General features: G+C 43.3%; 1 protein-coding gene across 5 annotated transcripts in view; it reads right to left on the reverse strand.

Annotated features, from left to right (window-relative positions):
* LOC148033092 (uncharacterized) overlaps positions 1-21,091 on the reverse strand; it is a 102,584-nt gene that overhangs the window by 45,536 nt on the left and 35,957 nt on the right. For 4 of the 5 annotated variants that reach the window (XR_015691712.1, XM_087683817.1, XM_087683819.1 and 1 more), the window contains exons 2-4: positions 8,095-8,535; positions 7,710-7,890; positions 7,338-7,614 (exon numbers count right to left, since the gene is read on the reverse strand). Coding sequence is in view for 4 of the 5 variants with exons in the window: in XM_087683817.1 (XP_087539943.1) it covers positions 7,338-7,614; positions 7,710-7,890; positions 8,095-8,535 (899 nt within the window). In the remaining variant the exon portion in view is untranslated. The remainder of the gene's footprint in view (positions 1-7,337; positions 7,615-7,709; positions 7,891-8,094; positions 8,536-21,091) is intronic. The other variant, XM_087683818.1, reaches the window with a different exon arrangement.

The raw sequence follows: 21,091 nt of genomic DNA on the forward strand, positions 1-21,091 counted from the left end.
GCCTTGTATTCAGCTTCACATGACGATGTGGCAACAGTGGATTGTTTCTTGCTAAGCCAAGAAATGCAAGAAGAGCCAAGAAAGAAACAATTGCCACTAGTGGAGTGACGTGTATCATAATCACTAGCCCAATCAGAATCACTGTAAGCATGTAACTGCAGTGGTCCCCCCTTGGCATAAAGCAACCCAAGAGAACGAGTACCCTGCAAGTAGCGAAAAACACGCTTGACAGCTTGCCAATGTGACATACGTGGCTGATGCATATACCTGCTCAAAGCTGAAACTGCAAACTGTATGTCCGGCCTAGTATTGCATAGATAGATAAGACATCCAACTGCAGGAGCATATGTATGTATATCAAACAAATCACTGTCATCATGTAATGACAGTTTCAGTCCAGGTTCCATGGGAGTACAAACTGGCTTGCAATCCTGTAAGCCAAACTTCTCAAGAAGCTGCCCAATATACCTTGACTGTGATAACCCAATACCTCGAGCATTATGTATGAATTGGATGCCCAAGTAGTAATGCAAAACTCCCAAGTTAGACATGTCAAAAGTTTGCTGCAAATTTTGTTTGAATGCTGAAATCTGATCAGCATGTGTTCCAGTGAGCAAAAGGTCATCAACATAAAGACATAAAATCAGCATAGATCCCCCTTCTTTACATACGTAAAGGGTAGACTCAGATGAGCTGTTTAGAAACCCCTGACCAAGCAAGAAAGCATCTATTTTTTCATACCAAGCTCTAGGAGCTTGTTTCAAACCATATAGTGCCTTTTTGAGCTTACATACCAAATGTTCTGAGCCTTCAACTGCAAAACCAATGGGCTGTTGTACATAAACTTCCTCCTGAAGTTCCCCATGTAAAAATGCAGTCTTGATATCTAGCTGATGTACTGTCCAACCATAATGTGCAGCCAAAGCAATCATAGACCTGATGGTCGTCATACGGGAAGTAGGAGCAAATGTCTCCTCATAATCAATGCCCTTCTTCTGTGCATAGCCTTTAGCTACCAGCCGTGCCTTGTATTTATCAATGGATCCATCTGCTTTTCTTTTCAATTTGTAGACCCATTTCGTTCCAATGGCTTTCTTCCCAAATGGCAAGGACACCAAATCCCAAGTTTGATTCTTAGTAATAGAATCTAATTCAGCTTGCATAGCTGCCATCCAATGCACACTGTGTTGTGCATCCTCATAACATTCAGGCTCTTCATTATCAAAAGTACTTGCTGCCATAATAAACTCCATGGTGTGTGCTGAATCATGCAAACAAGTTTGCCTTCTAGTACGACCAGCCATGGGTGCATCCAAAGGACTATCTTGCATAGTTTGCAAATACCATCTAGGTAGCTGTCTAGCATCCTGGCTGTGTGCAAGCTCTTGCTGAATTTCAGTTTCAGCATGATGCTGAATATTCCGATCAGCCAATGGCTGAATTTCTGCACTTTCCATAGGAGCAACTGGCTGAACATTAGGTTCATTTTCTAAACCTCCAACTCAATCACCAAAAGTAATGGGCAGCAGCCCTTCAAAAACATCACGGGCAACCTGATATGTGTCCAAACCAGCCAAGGATAATTCTGATTTTTCATCAAAAACAACATCCCTGCTGACAAAAACCTTCTTTGTAACGGGATCATAGAGTCTGTAGCCTTTGCTCTCATTGCTATATCCCATAAAAATGCACTTAACAGCCTTGTTGTCCAATTTTTTTCTAAGTACCTGTGGAATATGGGCATAGGCAAGACACCCAAAGGTACGAAAGTGACCAACAGAAGGTTTACGGCTGTTCCAAGCCTCAAATGGTGTGATAGTCTTCAAGGCTTTGGTAGGGCATCTGTTCAAAATATGGCAAGCACACATGACTGCTTCCATCCAAAAACTATGAGGCAAGCTCTTTGCCTTCAGCATACATCTGGCCATCTCCATGAGTGACCGATTTTTCCTCTCTGCTACCCCATTCTGCTGTGGAGTATAAGCTGTAGTATACTGATGGACTATGCCCTTCTGCTGCAAAAAAGAATTCAGCATAGAGGACATGTATTCCCCCCCTCGGTCCGAACGGAGAGTCTTAATCTTGCATCCAGATTGGTTTTCAACAAGTGCACTAAAAGCCAAAAATGCATCATACACTTCTGACTTCTTTTTCAAACAGTAGACCCAGCAAAAACGTGTAAAGTCATCAATGAATGTCATAAAATAATAACAACCACCCAATGACATGGTCTGCATAGGCCCACAAACATCTGAATGCACCAACTGCAATCTGGTTGTTGCTCTGAAAGCAACATCACGAGGAAATGAGAACCGATGCATTTTCCCCAAAATGCATCCCTCACATAAGTGCTCAGGAGGTCTCTCCAAGAGAGGTAAGCCATCCAGCATCTGAGTACGCTGCAAAAGCATCAAGCTGCCAAAGTTTACATGCCCCAAACGAGTATGCCATAACTCCGCCTGTACCATAGCAGGAGTAAGAGTGGATGTCAAGTATGCTGACTGATCTACTAAAAGAGCATCCAACTCATATAAACCATGACACAAAGATCCTGTCAAGACCAAAGTCATGCATTCTTTTTCTCTAACCATGCAACGATCATCATCAAAGGTGACCTGCATACCAAAACGTGCCAAAGAAAAAATAGAAAGCAAATTCTTCTTGATTCCAGGCACAAACAAAGCATCCTGCAGGCGGAGAATAGAGCCATCAATGGCTGTGAGCTGAATCTCCCCTATACCACGAGCAGGGTATGATGCATTATTGGCACACTGTACCGATTTCCCAACGGGAGGTGCACTAACTGAAGCAAACAAATCTCTGCGAGATGTAATATATCTAGAAGCACCACTGTCAAAGAACCAAGTGTCAGCATCCTCTGTAGAGCTAAGTGCTCTATCGGCCCAAGAGATGTCATAACTGCAAGTGTAAAAACAATAGTCCCTGTCCACAACAAAGGACGCGGACTCGCTAGCAATGGAAGGAGTAGTAGAAACAGACATTCCTGACTCCTTCTTCTTCTCTTTGGCAATGCGCTTTCCGCACTCAGTGATATAGTGGCCGGGCTTCTTACAATAATGACATTTTCCTTTCTTTGCTTGCGTCCCCCCTTGTGACTGATTCTGCGATGTGCCTGAAGTGCCAGAACTCTGTGGAGCATTTTTCACCTTGCTGTTCTTGCCTTTCTGTCTTGCCACAAAAGCCTGCTCAGAGACTATAGCATCCACACCACTATTTTTCCGTGTTTGCTCCTCCTCTAGAAGCAAACTAACCAGCTGAATAAAAGTGAGTGGGTGCTCAACAATCCTCATGGTGAGGTTCAATGCAGTATGAAAAGACAAGTACGAAGGAGGTAAGGAATTCAAGGTGGTGGATATCAACCGTGCATCCGAAAAATACTCATCTACATTCATGAGCTGCTCCCTCAAGTCCTGAATCTTATTTAAGTGATCCTGCATAGAATCACCTTCATGCATCTTCAGAGTTTCCAACTCTTTCTTCAAGAAAGAGATCCGAGTCTCATTCTTTCCTGCAAACATATGCTCCAAAGTCAACCATGCATCTCTTGAAGAAGATGCCGAACGGATATGAGGTATGATGGACCGCTGAACTGCCAGAGCAATCAGCGACAAGGCCTGTGCATCACGTGTATCCCAAACTTTTTGAGCTGCAGTTCTTGGAGGAAGTGGCTGAGGTGGAGCGGGCTGAGGTCCCCGTTGTCCACGTGCGCCATGGGGAGGAGGAGTAACGGGAGCTACAACTCCCGGTCGAGTTTCCTCTCCACTGACATAATCCCATAAATTCTTGGCCACTAATACATTCTTCATCATGAATGACCAAAGGGAATAGTTGTTTCCATCCAGTTTGTCTTCCTTGGATACATACGTAAAGACATCACCTCCCTGATTTGCCATGATGACAAATTTCCAAAGACAAAATGAGCAATGTCAAAGCAGTATGAACTGGAAACCTGCAAATTTCCAGAAATTGCAGCAAACACGTTTCTGCAATTAATGTGCAAGGGCGTACTCTGTCAGAAAACTGTCTTTTAATGCACGCTTCCCAAGGTGCAAACAGTGCACTGCAACACTGTTATCTCAAAATCCCCAAAATTTTTGCCAAAATTTCTGTCAAAACAGTCTTTCTGTGATTGTACCAGCAATTCAAATGCAACTGTCCATAAAATAAACAAAAGCCCCAAAATTTCTGATGGTCCAGTCCACAAATTTGCATGAAATTTATCCCCCACTTGTTCTGTGCTTGCCGCGCGTGAACCTCCTCTTCCAGAACTGTGTTCTGGGCTGAAATTAAAAAAAATTTGTTTAAAATTTTACCTGACGTGGAGTAGGCTGGCGAGCAGACGCAGGTTGCTGGTCAAATCGTGCAAACGAAATGCAGGTTGCTGACGTGGACACGTGAGAACTGTCGCGAGCTGCAGGCGGGTGTCCAACGGCGGTTGGTTGCGTGGCAGGTTGTCTGGCGGACGGACTGCGCATGTTGTGTGGCAGGTCGTCGGGTGAGCGGGCTGCGCAGTGGCAGGTCGTCAGGCGAGCGGGCTGCCTGACGTGGAGCTGACCAACGTCTGATGGGCGGACTACAGGTGGACAGTCGAACGAAGGCAGCGCTGAGGAACAGCGTGCTGGTGAACAGCGCGCCTGCCTGCTGACGAGACAGACTGACGACAGGCAGACTGACTGCTGACGTGGAGCTGGAGCTGGCGTCGCCCTTCAGACTGGTGGCGACTGGCGAACGTGCTGGAGGCAGACGTGCTGGAGCGCCCAGACAAGCTGGCAACCACCCAGGCAGTTTAGAGAGAACCTAACGGGGACTGGCGACCAGTGTCAGGCGGTGCTGGAGCAGAACTGGCGTGGACTGCAGACTGCAGGCAGAAGCTGAGTTCAGAGCTGTGCTCTGATACCAAATGTGAGAACAGAGGATCGAGGTACAGCTGGGATTCTGTAGACAGTGTGAGAGAGAGAGAGACAGAGTTGAAGCACGACACCCAAGAGAATGGACTGAATGAGTGTAACCTGAAAGTACAAAGTACAACCCTTAAACCTTAGGGTTGTAGGGGGTGTTCACACCCGACACACACTAAGTGCCCAAATGTATGTAACATAAGCACATAAGTACATACGACAATAAGACCATAAGTCTGGGGGAAAAAACCTCTCCTACCGAGAGTAAAAAGTGCCCCAGTGTCCTGCTGATCACCAACACTCCCATATGAGCGTAGGCGTAAGTAAGGCATGAGTCAAATACCCAACACGTATTTCTAGTGTAAACGAGCAAAGAACTAATGAGATTGGCAATTATTATCATGCAAAGCTTCCGCTCAGGCCAACAATTTGTATTTAGCATATTCCACCACTTGAAGAGATTGAACTCTACATTTCAATCATTGATGCATGTAACCATGTCATCATCAATAGTATCCCCTGAGTGATACAAAGACAACGAGTGAGCCAACAAAGTTTGCAAATGTTGCAATTCAGCTCGAAAAGAAGAAGCATGCTGAATACCATATTATCGGGACAATGCACGCACATTATCCCTAAAAACAGCCCATGCTTCCATACCCCCAAATAGGATCCTCGAGCTAAAAGAAGCAATCCATTGCTTGATATACTCCAAAAAATGATTTTTCAGCAAAAAAGATTGATTGAAACACATAGGCAAACAAGCAAGCAAAGCCTTTAAGGCATGAACCGGCCTATGAGTCAATTCCAAAATCAAAGGATAGTGATCTAACAAGACATGTTATCACTCCACCCACATATCAATCACTGCTAGAAGAAAAGAATCGCTCTGATAAATGTATATCCTATCAAGTTTGGCTCAAGTATCCCGATGCTGAAGAGAGCAATAAGTATATCCAAATTGTGAAGGATGAATCCAAGACCACATGTCTTGTTTCAAAGACACAGCTGCCAGTGCAATCCAAGACTAATGCTCAGGACCATCCGTGACTGAGTGAGGTGAAGTCACCTGATCCGCAGATACGCGTGCATTAAAATCACCCATAATAAAACCTTGACAAGCCATGGAAAGGTAGTGCAAGTCATCCCAAAGCTGATGGCGTTCCCGAGCACTAGAAGGAGCATACAAACCTACTAGCCACAAAACCCCACCCTTGTATAAGATTTCCAACATCAAAAATCTACCACGAGCATCTTGAGAAACCAAGGATGGTTGCAAGGAAAATCGAACAGCCAACATAACTCCAAATTTATATGGAACCTTTCCACTAAAAAACATTTTATAACCCTTATATACATAAGAAGAACATGCCAAAGCATGTTGTTTGTGCTCCATGGCACAAAAAACATCCCAATTACCAGCAAAAACAATTCTCGACAATCGATATTGCTTACTGCCAGAAGAAATACCTTAAACATTCCATAAAGCAAGTCTCATAATAAACAAAAAGAGACAGAACTACTCAACCACCACTTTCCCTTTAACATCCATAGCTTTAGCAACCTCAAATCTCTCCATCTCACTACAGATCACATCCACAAGATCCACCCTCTGCAAACTAGCAATCGAAGCACGAGAAGGAAATTGTTGTTGCGGAGAACGGACCCTCTCTCTCTCTCTCTCTCCAAGTGATCTGATACAATTGAGAATATATGGAGCAAGGAGGGCCACTCGAGCCAAACAGTTCAGCCAATGAATGAACACTACTCAAGACCAAAATGTGCATTCTTAGTACCCTAAGGTGGTGCCCAACCTAAGCCCTAATAAAAGGGCCCAACACCCATGAAATGTACACTACTAACACATAGATGTTCATATAATAATACATAGAGGAGATTTGTACATCATGAACAACATCAAGGCACATAGGTGTTTCTATGCAAATATATAGAGGGGATTTGTACACACAACCTCATGATCATGAACCGGAGTCCTAACCTGTAGACCCAGTTCTGGACTTTCACCTTAATTCCATTTAGTTTTGAGATCATAGCAAGAAGTTACAATTGACATTGTTCCTGATTGTGTATTATACACATATTATTCTTGATTGTGTTTTCAAGCTTGCAATGCCAACTTGATTACTCATTTAAGAATACTGCTATCAGATGAAATTTGGAGAAAGGAGGTAGGAAGTTGTGAGGTTTTAATAATAATAATAATAATAATAGACCCAATGAGTGCATTATTGTAATCATTTTCAAAAACTCTTTCTAGAAATTCAGAAAACATGAAACACCTAAGTTCCTCAGACAAGAATGTCCAATTGGGACCATGAAAATAGAAAACTGTAGATCCAAGACACGTGACGTGTTTCCATGGATAAATTGTCAACTCAAGATCAGAATGTACTATACCGATAGTTTCCTCTTTGTTGAGGTGCTTGAGTAGCATTGTTCTGCGTTGGCAATCTTCTTAGTGTTACTGGTAGATTTTGAACTTCCTGACCGCAAACATCACAGGTTCGATTTCCTTTTATGTGGAACCATTTCAATGCACAATCTTTGTGTGCAAGAGCTAGTTCACCTTTGCAAGAACACTCCATCTTGAAAGTTTCACCCTCTTCATTCAAAATATCCATACATATTCTACATACAGCCTCTTCTTCAGGAATCTCATCTCCTGCCTCATCTGCTATTATTACAGGAAACAATGAAGAAGTCAGATAGAATTTTACAAAGGCACCCCAAAGATGACTGCATAGGAGAAATAAAAATTAGAAACCAAACCATTGCTGCCAGCCAGACTTTCTTTGGAAACATCTGTAGAGGTGGTCACAGCAGCCGCACCAGGAGTAGCAGGCCTAACAAGAATTACTCCACGTCCACTAACTTCACTGCCTTTCGAGTTTCTCCTTTTAGGTGCTGGAACAGATAGAGACCGTGATATGCGGCTTTTGCTAATTAATTTCTGCAATTTGTTAACCAAAAACACAAGAAAAGAAGAATTTTTCATCATCATCATCAGTCATCAATGAGAAAGAAGAGTCCACGCTCAAACACCCATAGCATTATTAAGGATTTCTAGATGAGTAGCCATAGCAACAATATCAAGGGCTCACTGTCATCTCCATTGATCAAGCAATTTGAACAATAATTAGAAAAAGGATCTCACAGATGATGATGAGCGATTGGTTGTAGGCAGACGTCGGATGGATCCAGAGGTGCTTGGCGATATGGGGTTCATTATAGGGGTCACTGGCATAGAAGATGTCCTCTTTGCAGACAGAGGCCTAAGAACATGGGCCCAGAAGGACCCTGAAGGTGATGGTTTCTGCTCATCTTGTGTTTGTGTAGAACCTGGGGTTAGAACTTGACCTTTCTGGATATCAATATTGGAAGCCTTGATGCTGGAAGTAGATCGAGGTACACACCCTCTGTTGTATAACTTATTGGATCTATTTGCTGCAGGACTTGATATAAGATTTTCCTGCATAAAATTGGATCCAGAGAACTCAATCGTTCTAGTGGGTATCTCCAGCCACAGGCTAGGGCGTCTATCAGATACACGTTTTGTGCGGTTTTCACTCCTTTGAGGGTTTGAACGTTCATTTTTCTGTAAGGGAATATCAGAGTTAGTGCAGTCGGTATGATACAATTAAAAAGAATGGCACGCAAGTACACCTGTATGTACTTGATTATAGTATTATTAGAACTACAAGTCATCCTTGTTCCCATGGTATTAGCTTTCTTTTTCAGTATTTATAACATTATTCTTGAACTTCTATCAGAGCCAGTGCTTTATGTCAGCATTTATATGCCTGCTATATTTGGTTTAGACCACAAAATGCACAAAATAAAGCCAATGTTTTAGTGCATCCATTTTTATTAGATCGCTAGAGCAGGAGCCACATTAACTAACATGCATTTAAATATTGGAGAAACTGCCCTGAGACCCTAAAATCATTGCTTTCGAAATCTTAAAGCTATTCACTATTCAAAATGTGGAAGAATACAACTCGTTGAGGCATAGTCCACTAGTCTGCATGTATTAATACTATATTCATGTTAGCATGTCCCATCACTTCAATGCATCAATCAGTGTTGGGCTTTTGTTGAATTTAACATTTATGAATTTGAGGCATGGTTTGGGTGGGGGAATGCAACAGCCTACACCGTGGTTTGGGATGAGCCATGCCATGGTGTGTGTTGAGGACAGAGGGTTGTCAAGGTAGGAGGAGGTACCAGCACTAACTTATGAGCCTTTATCGATTTGACCACTAGCTTGTGAGCCTCAAGATACATCATCAAGGAGCACTAAATAGAGGGCGATTTTCTTGGCATGCCACCATCCATGATTGAAACACTAAGAAGACTAGCAAAAATTTATCTATAACACCCACCTAGATCTTTCCTCATCAACCATGTAGAAGCAAACACAAACTGTACCCATGTTGACCGTGCTCTATTAGAAGTGATGCCACCACTGCAATACATTGCCTTTCAAAAATGTGGCTACCTTTCGCACTTTGGATGACTCAATTAAATTCCCTCCTAAGTATGCCGCATCAAACTGCTTAATAAAAGTCAAAGCCTTCAGTTTGTCTTGCACAGCACTAAATACCTTTAACTTCATTGCTTTACCACCCTTATTAAAGTATTTTGCCTTCCCTTTTGGTGCCATATTGTCATCAACAGTGGCTGCAAGAAAGGATACATTGGATGCACTTACATCATGACCAGCATTAAGTGGAGCATTCATATGACAAACATTCATTCCATAAGCCCCATAGATACCAGGGTTAGCAGATGCATTCCCAAACATACCCATTTGTACATTGCGAGCTATGCCCAATATGATTATACATTTGATTATGCATACCACCAGCCATTCTTTGATACATCAAACCATGCATTGCTTGCTACATAGCAAAAGTGTTTAGGCCATACATACCCATAGCTCATTCCATGCATTGCTTGCTACATAGCAAAAGTGTTTAGGCCATACATACCCATAGCTCATTCCATGCATTGCTTGCTACATACCAAAAGTGTTTAGGCCATACATACCCATAGCTAAACCATGACCAGCCATTGCACGGAAAATGGAACCACCTCCAAAGTATCTCAGATGCCCAACAACGGGATGCATGCTTTGCTGTCCAAAATTCATCGGATTGGCATTCCTGAAATTCCCATGCATCTATGGTGCTTGCCCCATGCATCTATGGTGCTTTTGCTCATTGTTAACATTGGATGCTTCTTGAGGCTGAACGACCTCACCCTTTGGCAACTCATGTTGTTCTGAAGCTTCGGATGATGATTTCTTCTTTTTACTCTTGCTGTCTTTCGTCAAAGAATGCAAAAATTCCACAAGCCAAGGATGCTTTGAAAGTTGTGCAAAGATATCAGCTCTTGTCCTCGATTATGTTTTGAACCAGTCTTCATACTTATCTTCCTCTTGCTGGTCATCGACATTTGGAGGCTTTGAAGGACACACTTCATGATCAAATCAACACTCTTACCATGTTGCCCATTTTACGTGCCCATACCAAGATCAAGCATTGCATTTTCTTCCCCTGCTCATTGATCCTTCAAGCTATGATGCATCACCATTGCTTGAACCCAATGATGCTTTGCAAGTTGTGCAAAGATATCAGCTCTTGTCCTCAATTATGTTTTGAACCAGTCTTCATACTTACCTTCCTCTTGCTGGTCATCAACGTTTGGAGGCCTTGAAGGACACACTTCATGATCAAATTAACACTCTTACCATGTTGCCCATTCTACGTGCCCAAACAGAGATCAAGAATTGCATTTCTTCCCATGCTCATTGATCCTTCAAGCTATGATGCATCACCATTGCTTGAACCCATATCACTACAATATGATTATGACATCTTGCTAGTTTGCACTCAGCTGATCATAAATTCAGCAAATTGCAAAATGCATTAGCTTGCAATCAAGTGCCTCATGCCCACCTACTCGAAGGAGTTAAAAGTATTTTGGCAATGGAACCATGAAACCAAACTTCCTTCTTGGACAGCTAGTAGATGACCTGATTACAGCAAGTATGAAATCCCCAAATCTAAAATAAACGTGAGAAATGCACCAGCTATGGAGGAGAGAGAAATGAGAGCCAGTGACAGTTGACAGAGGTGAAGTAAGAGAGTAAAGTGCACTAATTAACCAAACCTTGGAGGTTGTGAAACATAAACATCCTCATGTAGATCCCCATGTCAAGATAACAAGTATGCTCTGATACCATGTCAAGAAAATGACAAAGAGACCAGAGAGACAAAAGGGTTTTCAGAGAGAAACACGGTGTGTGTACGAAAAACACTAAGAGAGAAGAAAAATTTAGAAACACGAGAAGAACATGGTGATGACACTATGAATCATGCTATGAGAAGAAAAGATGATACAACAGAGCCGAAGCTTAGAACATATCTACATTGACTTGTTTGAATTAGGCAGCACCACCTATGGGAATCTGCACAGTGAAGGGAGCGAAACGCAATCCCTCCAGGTAGTGGGCTATGGAAGTAATCACTGGAAGGTGAAGGACAACTGTCAAGGGAGTGAGAACCGCAGTCCTCTGATGCCGTCGTCGAAGATATGGAAGATGATCACCAGTGTCGACGAAGCAAACCACAGTCCTCATGTGCCGGGGAGTGGCCTGCACAGCAAAATGCAAATCCCAAATTGTGTCGGAGCTATCAAACATAGGAAGAGCAGCCCAGATGCTGACACCAAGGGATGGATGATGGCATCATATGCAATGATAGCCACCAAGAGAATAAACGCAGCCTGTGAAGGCCTCTCAACCTAGAAACGCACATACCTAATACTCGGGGGAGGTGCAGAGGAGCCCCCTCTGCGGGGGGGGGGGGGGGAGTCCCCATCGGCCCGCAGGGCCGTTACGGTAAACACCATGTGCAATTTGGAGGACCGTTTATAGCCAAATTTTGAACTGCTTGCTCTAAGTTTCAGCCCAGTGACGGACCTGTGATGTGCCTTTAGCTCTACGTAGCCTTTGGGGTCAATTTCGGAGTTTAGATGCGTCAAAATTTGTGTTCTAGATACCTGTCTGATTTTGACAGTTTTTTGTCCGATTCTCAGATGTCCGATTTTCAGGAGTTCGATTATCAGAATCGACCGTCCGATTCTGGGTGGTCCGATCGGCCCAATGGTCCAATTTTGGTCACGTCCGATTCTGGGAATCGGATCGGACAGGATGGTCCAATTGCTTCGATCGGACGAGCGTCCGATCGGACAGGATGGTCCGAGTGGTCCAAGTCCGGGTGTCCGAGTGGTCCGAGTTCCAAAATCGGACGGGTTGGTCCGAGTGGTCCGATTATGGACTGGTCCGATTTTGGGTGGTCCGATTGTGGACTGGTCCGATTCTGGGACTCGGATGGCCTGGTCCGACGGCGCGGACAGCCACCTGCAAGTTGTGCGCGATGCCTCTAGGTCAACATCTACTCCACCAAATCATCCAGCGCCTTCCAAATAGGTACAAAACACTACAGGGAAATGCCAGACATGCCTCGAATCACTATGGTGCTCGAATCAAACGGCACTCCAAGGATCTGTGCCCCTATTTCCCTATTTTAGCCTGTTATACAGTAACAGAAAACCCTATTGTTTGCTTCTTTTTCTTTGTTTTTTCCTATCCTAAATGCATACAAATCACAAAGCAATCACCTACACTACTCCAACATGCTTTTCCAATTCCAAAAAACCAAAAAACCTACTTGCTAAAGAGATCGAATACCTCTTCAAACTCCCTCGCTTCCTACCTATCTACCTCAAGCACCAGTTCGGGGAAAACCCTACTCCAATGCTCGATTCGAAGCGCACAAGCGCTCAAGGCTTGAATCCGTTAGTCCCGGCAACAGAACCAAAATGTGGGAGCTTTCGCTCAACCGCCAAGACCCACGGACTGCTTATTACTTCAAGCGTTCCAAGCCGAGCACTAATGGCTACCTCTCACATAGCCGACGCGCCATCCATATCTACGGGTGTAGTGAGCTTACCTCCATGCCGATTGAGTTACCTCCTCTCTCGTGCACTCCGGTAGCTCCACGATCCAAGTGCAAGCTTCAAGCAAGCTCCATCCCCAAGCTCCGCGCTCCAAGCTCCATTGCCGCGAGCAAGACAAGAGAAGAGAAAAGAAGAGAAGAAGAGAGGAGAAGATGGAGAGCTTCTCCTCCCCGGTCCCTCACCCTCACACACTCACTCCCTCACACTCTCACACTCTCACACTCCCTCTCTCAAGCACAAGCTCAAGCAAGCAAGAAGAAGAAGAAGAAGAAGAAGAGGAGAGTTACTTTTGGCCACACACAAGAATGAGCTTCTCATTCACTTTTCAACTTTATATACAAAACCCTAAATCCCTTTTGGGCGGTCATCTCCTTTTTCCCTTTTTTACATGGCCGGCCGTAGCCTAGGCCCTTTTTCCCATTGCCCTTCTATCTTCCTAGCTTCCTTTCCACCGCCCGTCTACATTTACAAATTGCACGGGTGAGAACCCGGCGCTCTTTTACAAGATTTCAGGGTGCGCCTTTTTTTTTTTAAATGCGCCTTTCCCCTTTTGCATTTTCCTTGGACTTTTAAGGTTGCCCTTGCGCTTTTGGCCTTTTCTCCTATTCTTTCTTCAATCGGGCTACCTTTTTTCTGCCTTTACCCTACGTCTTTTTCATTTCCTTTTGCTTCTTTGTGTTGGGGTTAACATGCACCAACTTGATCTGTTTGACATTCATACATATGCTCTAGCAATTGGATGTCTCATTTATTTATATGACACAAGGCTAGATATTCAATTTGCAATTTCAGCCCTGAGTAGATATATGTACAGCCCATGCATATCACATTGACATGTTGTGAAGCATGTTCTTCGTTACTTGCAAGTGCTAGGACTCTTGAACTGCTTTATGCCAAGGGGAGACCATAGCAATTACGTGCTTACAATGATTCACATTGGGCTAGTGATTTTGATTCACGTCACTCTACAAGTGGAAACTGTTTCTTTCTTGGCTCATCTTGCATTTCTTGGCTTAGCAAGAAACAATCCGCGGTTACCACATCGTCTTATAAAGTTGAATACAAGGCAGCTTTCACTATTTCAATTGAGTGTGTATGGCTGAGACGTTTGTTGGCTAATCTTAATGTATCTATCACGGAGCCTACTCCTTTGTTTACTGATAGTCAGAGTACCATTGCAATGGCACAGAACCCAGTGTTTCATATCCGCACAAAACACATAGAGATACATTATCACTTTGTTAGAGAGAGGCTACATAAAGGGGATATCAACCTTTTCTATTGTCCTACCGACAACAATGTGGCAAACATATTCACCAAAGCTGTTCCTCGCAACAAATTTGAAGCATTTCGCAATGCTTTAAATTTGATCTCCTTTGGAGAATGATCCTTGTATGCTAATCACTTTTCACTCCAAGGGGGTTTGTTGGGTTTCACTCACACCTATGCTCCCACAAAGAAGTGTCAATGATCCGCAATAGGACACTCGAGCACTTTCTACTCTCCGTACGAGAGGTTTTTCTCCCCAGTCACATTATTCTTTATTTTGTGTGTTTATATTACACAGTTCCATCACTTACCGTACTTTATATCTTTCAGGTGTGAACACACCTTCAGGCACTCAACCCTAAGTTCTAAGGTCTGTACTTTGTACTTTCACTTACACACTTGGGTATTGCATCGTGCGTCATGTTGTGTCTTCACTCACACTCTCTACTATCTACTCTATCTCCAGCTTGTCGAAATGAACGGGATCTAGGACATGGCAGTGAGTTATGGTGGATGGAAGGAGAAGAGTGGACTCATGATGGAGAAGACAAAGAGACTGTTTGTTACACAAGTGAATTAGGTTCCAAGATTGAGACTTGGACTCATAAACACAATCTTGTGTATGTGGACAATGACATTGACACTTTACTGAAAAGAAAAGAGTACTACAATTGCATTAAGAAAAGGAAGCAAGTACAATGCTTTATAGGAAAGTAGGAAACTGCAGTAGGCACCACTGTGCATATGGGATAGGTAAGCCTGCATGTCCTTGGCCCTGAAGCTCCATACAAAGAGGCTGTTAGTGAGTGTGATTGCTGAATCTCAACACCCCTCCTCAATCACAACTAAAAAGGCACAAAGTGTATAGAGGTTGTAATGAGAACCACCTGCAAAGTGTGGGCATACCACAAACATGGTAGACACCAAAGGCTGTCGCAGAAAAGGCTAAGTATGGGCACCAAAACATGATGGACATCCAGAGGCTGTAACAGGGGCCTCACAAAGTGTACAGGGACTGTAATGCCAAGTTACATAAGGAGTTTACAAAGCTTATGGCAGGAAGCATTAGGGCAAGGAAATACAAGGCTTTTAAAACAGTCTATCAGAGTAATGAGAGTAGAAGGACTGATGAGTCTTGTCCTTCCGATCCTGGTGGTCTTCATCTTCATCTTCATCTTCTGGTCCATGGTCTTCTTCTTCTTTCACAGCTACAAGATAGGGCTTTTGGGACCTCTTTCTAGCATGACAGAACTTCTCAGTGTGTCCGGTCCTTTTGCAGAAGTCACAGAAGAGCGGTTCCTTTTTACCTTTGTATTTGTTGTTTACATATAACATTTGTTCATCCTTTGAAGTGCTAGGCTCTTCTTTGCTTTTAAGTTTCTTTTCTTCCTCTAACAGAGAGGCTTTAATGTCAACAAGTTGAGGATCAGGCATATTGGTTAGAGTGGTTGATACATTATCATAAGCAGGAGGTAGACTTTTTAACAAGACACCAATGCAAATATCTTCATCCATTTTTAGCTTTATCCCTGCAAGTTGAGTAAGCAGGCTTTCCATGTAGTTCAGATGGGATGCCAGGGATGTATGAGGCTTCATATCAAGTCGGGAAAATTTAATTAATAGACCATACTTAGGCGACTTTGACTGTGCACCAAATAAGGTATCCAATTTGTCCCAGGTGTCATGGGACGTGTCACAGGCATCCACATGATGAATGTAGCTGTCATCCAATTCCAGTTTAATGATGGCTTGTGCCTTGTCATCATTCTTCTACCAAGTAACTGCAAGGTCCGCATCCCGAGGTTTCTTTTCTTTGCCATTGGTAATGGCCCAAAGACCCTTCTTCATCAGAATGAGCTTAATGCGGGTTTGCCAGGTGTGAAACCCGACTCCCTTTAACCGAGCATTTGGAAAGTTTTTTCCCATGTTGGATAGCTGAAGCAGTAGCAAATCAGTACCAAGATTCTCAGATGTTACAGGTGAAGGAGCAGATTAAAATGTGTCAAGAGACACAAGTAATGGTAGTGTGAAAACACACTATGTAGAGACTTGATGTTAAGCTTGAATCTTCCTTGCTCGGGGTCGTTGATCCTTCTTTAGTCTTCTCCGGTCCTTGCCCTCCTTGATTTGGTGCTAGGACAGTAGATCAGAGTGGGCTTTAGCTTGGTTTAGTGGCAAGAGTGAGAAAATGAGAAAAAAAAATGAGCTTGGGAGATTTTGGCTATGGTGGAATTAGGGTTTCTGAGACAGGGGCCTGGTTTTTTACAGATTGCACGAGTTGTAGTTGATCATTTCCCAAACTTTTTACATGTATAGGAAGCTTATGTCATAGCCTTTTAAAGCCCCATGGTTGCAGCCTGGAATTCATCGTGTGCTGGCGGCGCAGACAGTACGATCAGCAACGGCGCAGTCTGGACAGCGACGACGAATTTTTGCAATGCCAGGGCTGTCGATTGCCAATGTGCCTCTGTGATGTGCTAGGAAGGAGCGCAGGGAGTCAAGGAATGATTCTCCAGAAAAGAGCTTGGGGAGATATTGCCTGGTTCAAGAGATCTAAGAGCTCAAAGGAAAGTAGATGCAGGTTTGGCTATGGCTGCCAAACAGGGCAGTGAGAAAAAAGAGTAGAAGATGAAGTCTTGAGCTGGACTGAGCTCAAGCTGAGCTAGATGAAAGTGAAATGGAGCTGAAGGAGTAGTGCCATGCCCGTCTGTGCTCTGATACCATGTCGAAATGAACGGGATCTAGGACATGGCAGTGAGTTATGGTGGATGGAAGGAGAAGAGTGGACTCATGATGGAGAAGACAAAGACACTGTTTGTTACACAAGTGAATTAGGTTCCAAGATTGAGACTTGGACTCATAAACACAATCTTGTGTATGTGGACAATGACACTGACACTTTACTGAAAAGAAAAGAGTACTATCATTGCATTAAGAAAAGGAAGTAAGTACAATGCTTTATAGGAAAGTCGGAAACTGCAGTAGGCACCACTGTGCATATGGGATAGGTAAGCCTGCATGTCCTTGGCCCTGAAGCTCCATACAAAGAGGCTGTTAGTGAGTGTGATTGCTGAATCTCAACACAGCTGAGAGCTGCCATCTCCACTCTTACAAGGACACCAAGGATGCTACTTTCATCATTATGCCCCTGACATGCCATGCTGCCAATGATGTACAAAAATCAACAATCAAATACTTCAAGCTGAAGCATTAGAATCTTTGATGAGTACCAAAAATCCCCACATATGATTAAAATGCAAGTACCAAACTATCATAAATCTTCACAAATGTACCCAAGGTTGTAAAAATCAGCACTCATCCAGCAAATTACAGAAATGCAGTGCGATACCACACTTGCCTCGAAATGTGTGTCCAAAAAGACAATTTACAACAATGCCAAGTCTCACTAAAGTTTACTGAGAATCCCCAAAATTTACCGCCAAATCTGACCGACACAGCAAGTTAATGCTGCTATACCACCTATTGTCTACCTTGGAATGCATGTGGGGCAAAAGCCCCAAATGTCTTCGCAAAATTTTAAAGAAATTGAAGAAATTTATACCTTACAATCTGAATTTCTGCCGAAATGTTACCTTAGGACACATAGCAAAGTAACCAACAGCTGAAATCCGCCTTGTGATGCATGCCAAAGCCTCTAGACCAAAAAGCCCCAAATTTTTATACAAATCTGGAAGAAATTGTGCAATGTCACATTGCCCAATGTTGATTCGCACACACTGGAGGCCGATTCGAGCAAAAGCCCCAAATTTAGGGCGCCTCGGGAAGCAAGTATAGATTTCAAACATTCGGGCTATTGTGGTGGCGGAGCTGACAGTTGGTGCTTGGCATATTGCAGACACACGAGGCACTGATGTGGCGCAGTTCTAGCACAGGCTATGCTTGCATGAGCTACCTGTTGTTGGCGACACTTCAAAATGGCACAGAGGGTGCCAGTGTCACAGGCACAGAGAAGGCAGTCCAGCACAGGCAGCAATGGCACAAATAAAAGCAAAGCAAGCAGCAGCAACAGCAGCAGCACTGGGCAGCAGATGTGGCACTGCAAGGGAGCACCACAGGCGCAAGAAGCGTTGACAGTGGTGGCACAGGTAACAGCAGCAGTGTTGGGTAGGCAAAGCACACACAAAGGCGATGACCACAAGAAGGCAGCGGTGCCTAGCAAGGTGGCAGAGGCACTATCAGTAGTGTAGCCCATGCTTGCTAGGCAGACCATCTTAGAGATTGTCATCTCTTGGACAGGCATTTCCTATTATTTGTGTGTGCTGGCACATCAGTACAGTCCACAGGTGTGCCACATCAGCAGGCAGGAGTGGCATGTGGCAGCATTGGGCTGATCGCCACATCAGCTGGTCCAGTCTGACAGTACAGTCGACTGCATTAAATACAGTTGACAGCATATTTTTCCCATTTTTTTGCACGCTATTTATTGCCTGTTTTCAGCACACACTTTCACAAATTCTGATCACAGGTTTCCAGATTGCTGATCGTGGAGACTGCCTCAGGGTTCACAGATTGTGAGATCTTCGAGGTGGAGACATACACAGCCAACCCATATACATATCCGCTTCCTTATACGGCATTCTTCATTGCAGATTTCTGTGTTCCACTGTCTCTTTCTCTCTCTCTCTCTCTCTCTCTATTCACTCTATCTTGGTCATACGCTTCCGCACTACTTCACTCTTACATGGTATCAAAGCATTGAAGGACTGACTAAGGGTGGACCTACCTAAAGAGGAGAAGGCTACGTTTTCAGCATTCAAGGGCGAGCAAGAGGGCTGTGCATCAAAACAAGGCTGAAGCAAGCATGGGCATGCGAGAAAGGAGTAAAGTTGCTGAAGCTGCTGCTGATTTTTGCTGTTTGAGAAGGAAGGCTACGTTTTGGACGTTGAGTGCAGATTTTACCTTTTCCTCGCCTCCAATGGGTGAAAAAGGATCAAGACATGCAGAGAAAAACCCTAGCAGGCTACATACACATAGTCAGAGGGGGCTGCTTTTTTGTGTTTTGTGCAAGCATTTTAAGTGAAGATGTCTTCAGAGGCCGAGACAGAGCTTCAAGTGATCATGGACCAAAAGGTGCCCATGTTACCAGCTCTACCATCATATCAAAAGCTCGATGGCAAGAACTACCGCACCTGGCAGGTTATGATGCTTGCCATTTTGGAGTCCTATGATTTGGTGGAGCTTGTTACAAAGGCTATCCATTGTCGTTCTTCACGAGACAGGTCCAGACTCTCTACAAGTGATAAGTTGGAGTTGGCAAAGGCTCAAGCACATTGGGACAAACTAAATGCTCGCATCCGCTCATTTTTATTTCTCTCATGCACTAGAGTTGTGATCTCCCATATTGAGCATTTGACAATGGCCCAAGAGATATAGCTGGAGCTTGTTGATCAAAAGTATAATCACATGACCGTCATGAAATGAGTTTCTTTGGAAGCGCAAATGGGAACCATGAGCATAAACAAGTCATCTTCTATGCGGGAGCATATCAATAAGCTAAGACAGCTTCAAATACAGGTACAAAACACAAGGAAGGTGATCACTTCTAAAGACATGGGGATAACTCTTCTTTCACAGTTACCGCCTCATTTCAATGGTTTTTATTCCGCCTTAATCAGGGCAATCAAAGACTCTTTGTTGGGATGAGTTGGTTCCTATGGTCGGGGACTAAGAGGAGCAGTTGAAAGGAACCAATGCTTCTAACTCTAAGGCATTGGTAAATCAATCCTCTGAAAAGAAGGGGAAGGACCAAAAGAAGAGGAAGGAGAACAAATCAAAATAATCAGCCTGCTAATTGTTAAGGGATAAACTTTGACAGAATAATGAAGCTTGGAACCAATTCCTTGTTTTTCGAGCAATGTACACATCTGCGCTTAACTCCATGGATGACGAGTGGAGAAGAGAAATGATGAGGATACTCAATCGCCTTTATGATCCATCCCCTATGAATCATGAAAGAAGATGATTCTAGGATAAGCATTACTATTACATCGAGTCCGATCGATTCTTCAACATGCAGACTAATCTGAAACACCTTGAATGGATGGAAAATTTAAAAGTAGTTGGAGCCTTTATCTTTTGTCCGTCCAAAAGGAATCCACTTATGATTACCAGTGGTCGGCAGATACGTCTAGACCGTTATGTCTATGACAAGGTACTAAAGGTAATCCCAGCCGACAAGATTATAATCCAAGGACGTCGTAAGTATCAAGATTATCGTATCCATGGTTTTCCAGATCTACCATTTCCACAGTATAGGTTTCTGGACATAATTAGCAATTGGCCTACTTTCTTCTACATGAATGTAACTGATATCCATCCTTCAAAAGGAAAGATATAATGATATCCTGTTTTGAAAATTGTACATAGCATCTAGCCTATCCTATCGATGTTGATGTATCTCTACTTGTAAACATCTATCATTTGTAAATATCCCTTACTTGTAAGAAAAATCGTAGCGTATGCCATTGATAATAAAATATAATAGTGGCTAGATTTTGTAAAAATATTGTGCTCTTTGGCCCATCATTGTTTTACAAAACTAATAAGATATATTAATGTGAAAACGAAGCTGAAAAGTGTAAGCACTAAATTAATTTGTGAAACTTATGATAACCCAGGGTAATACGGCTATATGTTTATCTCACTGCTTAAATATGCGCCTTCCATGACTATTGCTCAGCAGGTGTCTAAGTTTTGTCACGGATTGAATGCTCCTCTGAACACACGCCTTGAATCTATATGTCCAACTGATCTGCAAGATGCTTTGATTCACACAGCATCTCTTGTTTAGGAGATTCAGTCAAAGCCAAGGAATAATAGACTCTAGAATCAAAACA

Source organism: Lygodium microphyllum, chromosome 8, assembly GCF_053477565.2.
Source record: "Lygodium microphyllum isolate KBCC chromosome 8, Lygodium_microphyllum_v1.1.10, whole genome shotgun sequence".
NCBI classification, from domain to species: Eukaryota; Viridiplantae; Streptophyta; class Polypodiopsida; order Schizaeales; family Lygodiaceae; genus Lygodium; species Lygodium microphyllum.